The sequence below is a fragment of the Budorcas taxicolor genome, chromosome 24, assembly GCF_023091745.1.
Source record: "Budorcas taxicolor isolate Tak-1 chromosome 24, Takin1.1, whole genome shotgun sequence".
NCBI classification, from domain to species: Eukaryota; Metazoa; Chordata; class Mammalia; order Artiodactyla; family Bovidae; genus Budorcas; species Budorcas taxicolor.
The window spans coordinates 24,837,204-24,849,372 of NC_068933.1; the positions used below are offsets into that span (position 1 = coordinate 24,837,204).

The following is a 12,169-nucleotide window of genomic DNA, read 5'->3' on the forward strand; positions in this document are numbered from 1 at the left end:
AAGCAGGTTCAAAATGAGAAATGCAGGAAAAGTTTCTCACTCAAGTCTAGGCTAGTTCGTTTTCAAATCTCCCCGGTCAGGCCGCGAAGGCGTCACAAAGCCCGCCCCTCGGCGGCGAGGCCACGCCCCCTCCCGCGGAGGGGCTCGGAGCTCCCAATACTTCCCTCCCACCCTTTGACCCCGCCCACTCCTCCCAGCATCATTTCCTGTGCGCTGGGCGCTAATTGGTCCGGCAGTCGGAAGTGAGGGCGGGCGGTGGGGCCGTTGCCGCAGTGACAGAGCTGGGGGAGTCCGAAGATGGCGGCGTCGCGTCGCTCTCAGCATCATCACCACCATCATCAACAACAGCTCCAGCCCGCCCCAGGGGCTTCGGCGCCGCCGCCGCCACCTCCCCCCCCACTCAGCCCGGGCCTGGCCCCTGGGACCACCCCGGCCTCCCCTACGGTGGGCGGCCTGGCTCCGTTCGCCTCCCCGAGGCACGGCCTAGCGCTGCCGGAGGGGGATGGCAGTCGGGATCCGCCCGACAGGCCCCGATCCCCGGACCCGGTTGACAGTGCCAGCTGTTGCAGTCCCACGAGCACAGTCTGTACGGTTGCCGCCGCTCCTGTGGTCCCGGCGGTTTCTGCCTCATCTGCCGTCGGGGTCGCTCCCAACCCAGCCGGCGGCGGCAGTAACAATTCACCGTCGTCCTCTTCTTCCCCGACTTCTTCCTCCTCTTCCTCTCCATCCTCCCCCGGATCGAGCTTGGCGGAGAGCCCCGAGGCGGCCGGAGTTAGCACCACAGCACCACTGGGGCCTGGGGCTGCGGGCCCGGGGCCAGGGGTCCCAGCAGTGAGCGGGGCCCTGCGGGAACTGCTGGAGGCCTGTCGCAATGGGGACGTGTCCCGGGTAAAGAGACTGGTGGACGCGGCAAACGTGAATGCTAAGGACATGGCCGGCCGGAAGTCTTCTCCCCTGCACTTCGCTGCAGGTCAGAGACTTTTTGAATTGTTTATTAAGGGTTTTGGTGTTTGGCACTGGGGTCCGGGTAGGGAAAGAAAACGAGTTACGATGATGGGAACGATGGGGGCGTGGTGATGATGCCTCAGTACTTCTCCGGAAGCCTTGAGGTTCCGTTTTTTAGGTGGTGCCAGGGTGACGGGGGCGTGGTAGGGGAACGTGTGAGTCCCTTTTTAGTTTGCACAGTGATCCTCGTTCTCATCCCCAGCCTCCCTTAGTGGTCGTCTCAGGACATGGATATACTTAAACTTTTTCAGTTCCGAGTGTGTCGGAATAAAGTTAGATCTGAGTAGTGTTAGAGTAGTTTTGTCGTGTGTTGGCTCATTTCCTTTTTACAGGAGTAATGTCGCATGAGGACAAACTAGACCAAGAGAAGTTTAATAAAACTCAACGTGTTAAGTAGCTATCGTAACCTTATAATTAATATAAGAGACTTAAATGAAGTTAGTGAAACTTTCTCCCCTTTTGAGGTAGTGTACAGTCCGATTGGGTAGATCAAAATGTTCCTATGTGAAACAACTGGAGAATAATATTTGGATGCAGTATGTGATGGCAGAAGAAAAGGCTTTGAAGTTCTGGCAACTGCTGTCTGTTGCTTGTGTAACAGATAAGTTACCTTATCTCAGTAGCCTCCATCTCCTCATGGGCAAAAATGTATATGGGGATTGTGTGAGGATTTCCTGAGAGGTATCTGGGACCTAAGTTCTCCCCCGAAAATACTTATTCTTAAAACCTGGACCACTGCACACTTTTTTTTTTTTTAAGCAAGTAATTATTATCTTTTAAAAACAGATAGTATGTTTTTATATAAAATACAGAGAAATTTAAAACAAAAAGGATCATAATCTCATTGCCTAGATACCTCCTATTGACATTAAAAAAATAAAGATGATAAGGTTATATACCTTAGAAATGTTACATTAGAAATGTATATATTGTATGTACATTCATATAGTACAGAAATAAATGAAAAAGCGTCACACATAAACATCAAAGATCATACTCTGAAGATAACTTCTATTAAGTTTCATGCTTTATTTCTAATATATACCACTCTTTGAGTTTGTTCTGTTAATGTAAAGCATATGTTAAGAACTTAATGTATTGTTTATCAGAACTCGGAAAATATTTTTATCCTCATTTACAGATGACAAAAGTGAAGCATGTACAGCTTAGATAATCCTAAATTCACAGAAGAAGTAGTGGAACCTGGATTTAAACTTAGTTTGATTTTGGAATGTGTGAAGTCCAGGTTAAACAATTATACTTGGTTTAAGATCACTTTTCAATTTGTGGGTAATTTTTATGGAGTTTTCACTTTGGCAGTGTTTGGGGAGAAGAAGTAACTGGGGGCATATATACTCCAAGAGTAGTGTTCACACATTTTTTTTTTTCTTTTTGCAGCCCATACTTAGCAATAAAATTTTATGTTGTAACATGCAAAGTGAATCAAAAGTTTCAGGAAACAGTTCTTTGCCTTGCTACATGTGTTGTACTCTGATATTTTATATCCTAATCCATTTCCTGTCTTGCAAATGCTGTTTGTGATCCCATTAATGAGTCATGGTCAGCAATGTGAGAAATACTTACAGGAAATCATTATTAGATCGCTGGGAATGTGGACGCTACTATTAGGAAAGATTGAGGGCAGGAGGAGAGTGGGGCGACAGAGGGTGAGAGGGTTGGATGGCATCATTGACACAATAGACTTGAGTTTGAGCAGACTCCAGGAAATAGTGAAGGACAAGGAAGCCTGGCATGCTGCAGTCTGTAGGGTCACAGAGTCAGACATGGCTTAGCAGCTGAACAACAACAACTATTAGGAATGTAGTGAATTGAATCAAAATCAGGCTCCCATTTAAGTAGACAGATGCTCACAAGTGTTGCTTATTTTAGATGAAATAATTTCTTTTTTTTAGGCAGGATGAAAGATCTGTAATAAATGAAGCAAGACTGCCTTTGTAGACTTTATTCCAAATTTGACTATTATAACATGTTGTTTCACAAATCTTGTCATTTTTCATCATACTGCATTGTAAGTAATCACTTGCAGATATTACATTAATTTTTGTAATATTTAGAATTATTCGCACATAAAATAGTGCTTATCTCCCAAGTCACATCTTCTTTTTGCCACAGTAGTTGTTTTTTGTTCTGTTTTAGAGTTTTTTGTGTACCCAGCTAAGCTAGAAGACAACCAGTGAAACAGTCCTGTAATTATGTTGTAGTTATGAGACCCTAATCTTGAGCTGGCTTATTTAGGGGAAAAAAATAATCTGTTTTAGTTCCGTGTGGAAAAGGGAACAAAAACAGTGAAACTCTCTATGGTTTAAAAGCATAACACTCTAGTCAATTTACTGTGTTTCATGTTTGTGTTCATAGCATTAAAGCTTTGTTTAATCTAGTCTTCTTCATGCATAGGCTGGGTAATTAAAAGTGATTGTCAGTTGACTATTACTTGATTGGAATGCTAGTCACTGAATGTCATGGAAGAGCTGTTTTAAAGATAGGAAATTGGTACCATGCCTTGGATGGAAAGATTTAAAAATTGTAGTTCCAGTGTTCCACAAATCTTTCATTAACTTAAGATGTGAAAGTCACTCAGTCGTGTCCAGCTCTTTGGGACCCTATGGACTTTACAGAACCCCATGGAATTCTCCAGGCCAGAATACTGGAGTGGGTAGCCTTTCCCTTCTCCAGGGGATCTTCCCAACCCAGGGATTGAACCCAGGTCTCCCACATTGCAGGTAGATTCTTTACCAGCTGAGCCACAAGGGAAGCCCAAGAATGCTGGTGTGGGTAGCCTATCCCTTCTCCAGCTGATCTTCCTGACACAGAAATCAGAATGGGATCTCCTGCATTGAAGGCGGATTCTTTACCAAGTGAGCTGATAGCTTATCATGCTGCTGCTGCTGCTAAGTCGCTTCAATTGTGTCCGACTCTGTGTGACCCCATAGACGGCAGCCCACCAGGCTCCCCCATCCCTAGGATTCTCCAGGCAAGAACACTGGAGTGGGTGATAGCTTATCGTAGGTTGGTGTTAAATATTGACACAGTTTTGAAGCAGTCAGTTGTCCTTACCCTTATGGAGCTTACAGTCTAGTGGGGAAAACTAAAAGCAACAATAACAAAAACCCCACAAAGTGTCCTAAAGTGATAGTAAAAGTAAACTACTCTCTTTTGGAGCAGGCAGTAAGGACGTTTGTCCTGATTTTAGATCACTTAAAGAAGTCTTTCTAGATAAAGAGATGTTTTAAAGTGAGGATTGAAAGGTTGAGTCCAAGCTAGCCAAGCAAAGATGGGAAGGAAGAGTGTTAATTAATGCCTTTATTTCCATTTAAAAATAAGTATAGTTCTATAGAATGAAATGAAATCATTTTTAAGGCTCTTTGAAGTGGTGTGAAGTCATATTCATATTTAAATCCTTATGCCTTTTTTTAAACCATAATTCTTTCTAGCAGCAGAGTTAAGAATCCTTTCTATCCTACTTTGGACTGTGATAATTGTTAAACATGCCTTTCAGTTCAGTTCAGTTCAGTAGCTCAGTTGGTGTCCTATTCTTTGCGACCCCATGAATCGCAGCACTCCAGGCCTCCCTGTCCATCACCAACTCCCGGAGTTCACCCAAACTCATGTCCATCGAGTCAGTGATGCCATCCAGCCATCTCATCCTCTGTCGTCCCCTTCTCCTCCTGCCCCCAATCCCTCCCAGCATCAGAGTCTTTTCCAATGAGTCAACTCTTTGCATGAGGTGGCCAAAGTACTGGAGTTTCAGCTTTAGCATCAGTCTTTCTAAAGAACACCCAGGACTGATCTCCTTTAGAATGGCCTGGTTGGATCTCCTTGCAGTCCAAGGCACTCTCAAGAGTCTTCTCCAATACCACAGTTCAAAAGCATCAATTCTTCAGTGCTCAGCTTTCTTCACAGTCCAGCTTTCACATCCATACATGACCACTGGAAAAACCATAGCCTTGACTAGATGGACCTTTGTTGGCAAAGTGATGTCTCTGCTTTTGAATATGCTATCTAGGTCATAACTTTCCTTCTAAGGAGTAAACGTCTTTTAATTTCATGGCTGCAGTCACCATCTGCAGTGATTTTGGAGCCTAAAAAAATAAAGTCTGATACTGTTTCCACTGTTTCCCCATCTGTTTCCCATGAAGTGATGGGACCAGATGCCATGATCTTCGTTTTCTGAATGTTGAGTGTTAAGCCAGCTTTTTCATTCTCCTCTGTCACTTTCATCAAGAGGCTTTTTAGTTCCTCTTCACTTTCTGCCATAAGAGTGGTGTCATCTACATATCTGAGGTTATTGATCTTTCTCCCGTTAATCTTGATTCCAGCTTGTGCTTCTTCCAGCCCAGCATTTCTCATGATGTACTCTGCAGATAAGTTAAATAAGCAGGGTGACAATATACAGCCTTGACGTACTTCTTTTCCTAACTTAGAGACAGTATTAATAATGTCCACAACTAGAAACATAATCTTTAGTTTCCAGTATTGGTATAGATTCTTACAGTACTGCTTCTGATACCTTCTTAAAATGACTATGTCAAAATGATCCAGTCTTATATTGTTGAGGAGAGTTTATATAAGTCTTTTACAGATAAGATGCTTGACCTTGGTTGTTCAAAGGACCATCAAAGCTGTTGAAATAGGATCAATTTAGAGTGATGTATCTCCTGAATTCAATTCCTAGTAATGACATATTTTTGTTAAAGGACCAGTATATTCTGATAAGTTTTCTTTTTAAAGAAAAGTCTGGATAAGGTCTTTGTGAAAAAACAACAACGAAAAAAGAGTTTAATGAAGCACTGATTTCTGAAATTTCATGGTATTTAAACTGAAGAAATTTTGAAGTAGGCTTCCTGGTTACTTTAATGGTGAGCATTAGTTAACAGAAGACTTGACTAGGACTTGTGATGTGGGGTACTTCAATATCAAAACCAGCAAAATATGTATGGGATTTTTGTGCTTTCTTTTTATTTATTTGAGAGATATCTACCTCAACACACATTAACTGTATAGAGATTGCCTTACTCATTTCTCTTTCCCTTAATTTTTTGTCATCGTGTCCATGCTTGTCCCCCTACCTCCATCTCCTTCACTGTTTCAATTCTGTTTAAAAAAGAACAAAACAAAACACTGTCCTCTAGACTGTTGTTGCCCATCAGTAGGTAAAAAAATGAGTCAGAACACTTCAGTTCTGGAATGGGAATCTTTCTATACATTGTCTGGCAAAGTCCTTAATTATACTTTTAGCCAAATGTTTTTGCCTCAGGGTTTAGGAAAGGTCTGATTTGATGATAGAAGGAAAGGAACTAGTTCCATAAATATCTTTTCAGACTTAAAATTGTTGGCTGCAAACTGAATTATCTTTTACTTAGTCTTTTCTCAACATCTTATACTTTGGTTAAGGTACTGCTTTAAAAAAAGTTCACATAGAGCTTTTAGTTAGAAAGGTGTACAAAGTGTCTCTTTTTTTTTTTTTTGGATTAATGGTACTACTCTTTGGAAGCAAATGATTGAAAGAGCAAATTAGTTATATGAAGGTGTTATGTAGAAGTGTCTCTCAATAGTAGTAAGTTGGTAACAAGCAAACTGCAACCATAGAAGAATATGTGCATCAGTTAAAAATACTGTCTGATTTCGGTTACATACCTGTCTGCTTATATTTTCCTTTATCCATCAGTATTTTTTTTTATGATGTGTAAATTATAGACATTCATGCAGCTGCCTGTAAATACACCAGTATACATATGATTATCCAGAGTTTAGTGTTTGTTTAAAGATTTGTCTTTTCATGTAAAATCTGTACAAATCTTATGTGTTATATTCACAGAATTCTGACAAATTCAAATGCCTGTGTAATCCAAATCCTTACAGATAATTCTAACTTCAGAAAGTTCCTTCATGTTATTTCCCTCTATCCCTATCCCTCCCCTTCCAGCAGACACATTGTTCTGACTTTTTTCCACTATACATTGAGTTGCCTGTTTTAGAAGTTCATATAAATGGAATTATGCAGTATTTGCTTTTTTGGTAAGACTTCTTTTGGTTTTGATATAACTTGTGTCAGTAGTAGGTATTTCATTATATGAGCATGCGACATTTGATTTATACCTTCAGTTTGGTTTATCCCTACTTTTTAGACCCTTAGGCTGTTTTCAATTTTTGACTATTATGAATAAAGCTGTTATGCTTATTCTTGTAAAATTCTTTTTGAGAACATATGTCTTTCTCAGTACCTCGTATTGAAATTGCTGGGCTTTAGGCTAGGTAAATTTTAAGTTTTATAAGAAACTGCCAACCTTTTTTCAAGGTGGATGTGCCATTTTACATTCCCATTAACAACATACAAGAGTTCCCATTGTTCCATATCTTTGCCAACATTTAATGTTTTCTCTTGGTTTCATTTTAACCATTCTGATGAGAATGTGTGCTCTCTCATTCTGGTTTTATTTTGCATTTCCCTGACCTTTCCATGTGTTTATTTGCCATTTATATTTTTTCATAAAGCCCACTTACCCTTTTTTTAAATTGGGCAAATCAGTAGTACTCTATTAGTAATTATTAAAGCCTTACTATATTAGTTACTGTATTTCCTAATGTGTATGAAACTACCCCAACACTTCCCTGATTTCCCCCTGGTGGCTCAGATGGTAAAGGATCTGCCTGCAATGTGGGAGACCCAGGTTTGATCCCTGGGTCAGGAAGATCCCCTGGAGAAGGGAATGGCAACCCACTCCAGTATTCTTGCCTGGAGAATCCCCATGAACAGAGGAGCCTGGCAGGCTATAGTCCATGGGGTCACAGAGGGTAAGACTCGACTGAGTGACTAACACTTCTCCTTTTCACCCCAAAACTTAGTAGCCTCAAATAACAAGCATATTTTTTTTCTGTGGTTCGAGATTCCAGGTGTAGGTCAGGAATCTAGGCAGGCAGATTCCTTACCATCTGAGCCACCAGGGAGGCCGCTTATATATAACCGAATCAGTGTGCTATATACCTGAAACTTAAAAACATTGTAAATCAACTGCTGCTGCTGCTGCTGCTGCTGCTGCTGCGTCGCTTCAGTCGTGTCTGACTCTGTGCGACCCCATAGATGGCAGCCCAGCAGGCTCCGTCGTCCCTGGGATTCTCCAGGCAAGAACACTGGAGTGGGTTGCCATTTCCTTCTCCAGTGCATGAAAGTGAAAAGTGAAAGTGAAGTCGCTCAGTCGTGTCTGACTCTTTGAGACCCCATGGACTGCAGCCTTCCAGGCTCCTCCGTCCATGGGATTTTCCAGACAAGAGTACTGGAGTGGGGTGCCATTGCCTTCTCCCTTACGTATATATGGCCAGACAGTAAAGATTTTAGGCTTCATGCGCTGTGTGATCTCTGTTTCAACTCTGTCAACTGGTCAGCTCTGCTTTTGTGCCATGAAAGTATCCATAGACAATGCATAAATGAATAGTATAGTTATGTTCCAATAAAACTTTACTTATAAAAAAAAAGGGATGGCCAGATTTGGCACATGCGTTTTAGTTTGCTGATCCCTGTCATAAGGCATTGTGTGTATTTTTTTTTTCACTTTTGTTTTCCTTCTTGTTTAGTCTTTACTTCTGAAATACTTTTTTATTTTGAATTATTTCTGAGTTCCGTCATCTTATTCTAACTCACACATATACTGGTCTTTCATATCTTACATCTTTTTCATATTGTCTTTTAGCTAATACTGAAATAGTAGATCCTAATTTTGGTTTTTCTGGGGGAGCATTTTCTTCTAGTATATATTGCTGATAGAGGTGTTACCCTGCTCACATTCTTATGAAAACTCTGCATGGAATTTGACCTTATTTTTTTTACTGCTCATTTTTAGAGAAATTAATTGCTAAATAATCAAGGATAAAAATAGAAGCCTGAACCTTGAGGGTAACTCCCCTTGTCCTTTCTCCTCATGTTAGACATGGAACTCTGACCTAAAATAGAGTAAGTCTCACAAGAAGGTTTGCAGTATCATCTCTTACAGTCATAGCATTTAAATTAAGAAACATAATTTTATATTAATATCTTAGTTTATATAGCCTACATTGCTGCTTTCTAGGAGCCTTAACCAGAGACATCATGCTAAGGGCATTTTATAGGTAAGATGTCTTCCTCATGGTCTATTTACATAGAAGTTTTCATGAAAAGAGGCTTAGTATAGTCACCTGCCTTTTTTTCCTCCCCCCAGGCATCCCTTTGTTTCGAAAGGAACTGACTAGGTCACAGGCTAGGTGTGCCTTTCTTCCAAACCAGACATGATTCTTTGGCAGTTTAAAGACCAAAGAAATATATCTGGAGGATATATCTTCAAGGGCCAAGTTGTGAGCATAGATAATGTTTAAAAAAAAAAAGTTGGATCTTCAACTTAGATCCCAGGAGAAGAAAAGTGATAGAGGAATGTGAATAATGCTAAGCAAATGCATTTTATTTTAGTGTTAGGTCTTAGAAAGGAATAAACATCATCATGAGTCTTGCAGTGAAATGCAAGTGAAGACACTAGAGTAACTTATTCATAAATGTATTTAATAGCCTGTTTTTGCTTCTTGGACAAATAAATGTTTTGAGTAGTTGATTGTAAAATATGTGAGAGATACGATTGAAGACACAAGAGCCTCTTAAATTCTCATTTTTCCCCTATGTCAGGGTACTTGAAGTTACCTTGGTCTATGTTTATTCTTCTGACATAAACACTCAGAAAGGTGGGTTGTAGCCCTGATCTTGGGGGGAGCCTAACACCTGTATCATCAGTGTGGGTTCGTGATAAGAATTGAGTAGCATGGGTTTCTGGGGTATTTATACTAAAGCCCAGGTGCTCAAGATAACTTTGAGGTTCATATTCTAAAAGTTATTTAATTTTGAATAATTGAGGAAAGTTATGAGTGTTTTGTTTTTGTGTGCCTACTGGGTTTTCCTTAAAAGGCTTCATCAGATATTCAGAATTGCTTTTCCCTACAGTGAGTTGCTGGGACCTTTGTCAAGTAGAAACTTGTTTTGCCTGTTGGTTCAGGAATCCATGTTTAAAATTAAATGAGAGCAGTGTGAGCTTAAACCTTTTTTTTTTTTTTTTTTAGTGTTTTCTTGAAATGTGTCAGTTCCCTTTTGAATTGAGGTTTGTGAATTTTTTAATTGTACAAAAAAAGGAAATAAAGTATTGTAAATTTTCCTTTCCCTTTTGCCTTTTTGGTATAACACAAACTAAACTAATGGTTGGTGGCAGATGATTTATTGGTTTGTTTGTGTGGACTTGCAACTTTTTTCTTCTGTGGTAGACTTTTTGTAAAAAAGAAGCAACTTTTGTTTTATGAAGAACACTTTTAAGTGAAGCTGCTGGGTTTTTTAAAAAAATTGTGAGGGTCTGATGGTGAAGAATGCAGTCACTAATGTGTATCCAGGTATGTCAGTGCTACAGAATACAGTGACTGCCTGGTGCCCGTGTTTCAGTTCATGTCAAGGTGTCAGCAGTTTTACCTACTGTGGCTTTTGCATTATCATGAGCACCATCTTAATATTATTTTGTAAATGGTTTTGGCTTCTCAGATCCCCCCAGAAAAGGTCACTGGAGCCACCAAGGGGTCCACAGACCACACTTTGAAAACTGTTGAGCTAATACAAATAGTTCTTAATTTTGCTTTTTTTTTTTTTTTTTTTTTGAGAATCTGATAATAGGTATGGACATTTTCTCTGAAATATATATTTAAACATCAAACTTACGTGTAATTTTCAGAGGGTTATAACTTCCAGAAGCACTAGCTCGGTGATTCTCAAACTTTATATCAGAGTCACCGGGAAGGCTTTGTTAAGGCAGGTTGCTAGGCCACACCCCCACTGCTTCTCATTCAGTTGGTCTGGAGTAGTCTGAGAATTTGTATTTTTTCATCCATCCTCTTTAGTACTTCATGAACTGTTACTAATCTGGAATTTTGCATTTTCCTTTAATTAGGAGACATCCTGTCATTATTTCTACAAGCATCTGTCCTCTCTTCCAGTCCTCTGTCTCACATCTCTCTTCTCTCCTTTACTTCTCCTTTACTTCCTTTCTCCTCTGATGTTTTTTGGGAGAGTTTGTCAACTGGTTTTTCCCCAGGAATTGTTTCCTTTATTTCCACTATTATCCAGTCAACTTATTGTATCCTTCATTTCTCCTGCTTTGTTTTTCATGATGATATTTCCAGTTGGTTTTACTTGATAGACTTTTGTTCTCATGTTTTCAGTATTCCCCAGTTTTTCGCTGGCAACACTTAATTTGCCAACTTTAAATATCTTTTTTTGGTCTATTAATTCTGCTTTCATTTATTTTGTCATGGTGCTTGCACTCCTCAGACATTCTATTATTTTCCGCCATGAGTTTATAATCCCTTGGAAATGACAGCTACTTGGGCCAGTATTGCATTTGAGAGGATGAGTTTGGGGTTCTAGGTCTTGGTTCTTCACGTGGTTTTAGACAAATAAGGGCATGCGTCAGGGTAGAGAGGCCCTGGATGTGATGCCATCCTAGGTGGTCAGGATTCCCCTGACTCTCTTCTGTCCTGTAGGCATGTAGGCATGTCCTTTGCTTCCCACCTCAGCCAGGTTCCACTGTTCTGCCTCGTATTGTCCCTTCTCTTTTGGCTAGAGGCACACTGGAGATTCCGAACTCATGTTCTGCTGCAGCCCAGGGGACAGTGTGGCAGAGGTGAGGGGGAGGACACAGATCTCTCGCCTCTCTTCTCTGTTCTAGCCAGGATGACCGATCATCTGCAGTTAAGCTGATGATTCTTCCCACAGTGGCACTCAGCCTTTTTTTTCCCCCTTCCCAAGGAGCTGTGATTTCTTACCTTGTTTTTGTTTGTTTTGTATTTTTGTTGTTGTTTAAACTGGCATCGGGAATTTGTGTCTTATCCTTTTGCTTTTGGTGTTTTTTCCCAGTGTTTTGGGGGAAAACATACATTTTTCTACTGCTTCCTAATGAAATACTTCCTTTATTAGTGCTTCCTGATGCCATACGTCTCTTCTTCTATCTAACTATAAATGTTTTCCTTTCTAAATCATATTCTGTAAGATGGAGAAATTAATTGGTCAGAGTCCACCTTTGACAAATGAAAAATATATGCAACTTTATTGCTTTATAGAAGTCATTTTGTAGTTTGCTTTCTAAACTGTTAT

At 40.3% G+C, this 12,169-nt stretch overlaps 1 protein-coding gene across 1 annotated transcript in view; it reads left to right on the forward strand.

Moving 5' to 3' along the window:
* The first annotated feature begins 297 nt into the window (after positions 1–297).
* The window catches only part of TNKS (tankyrase), a 148,666-nt gene continuing 136,794 nt past the window's right edge, over positions 298–12,169 (forward strand). The window contains exon 1 of the mRNA XM_052661493.1: positions 298–970. Within this exon, the coding sequence (XP_052517453.1) occupies positions 298–970 (673 nt within the window). The remainder of the gene's footprint in view (positions 971–12,169) is intronic.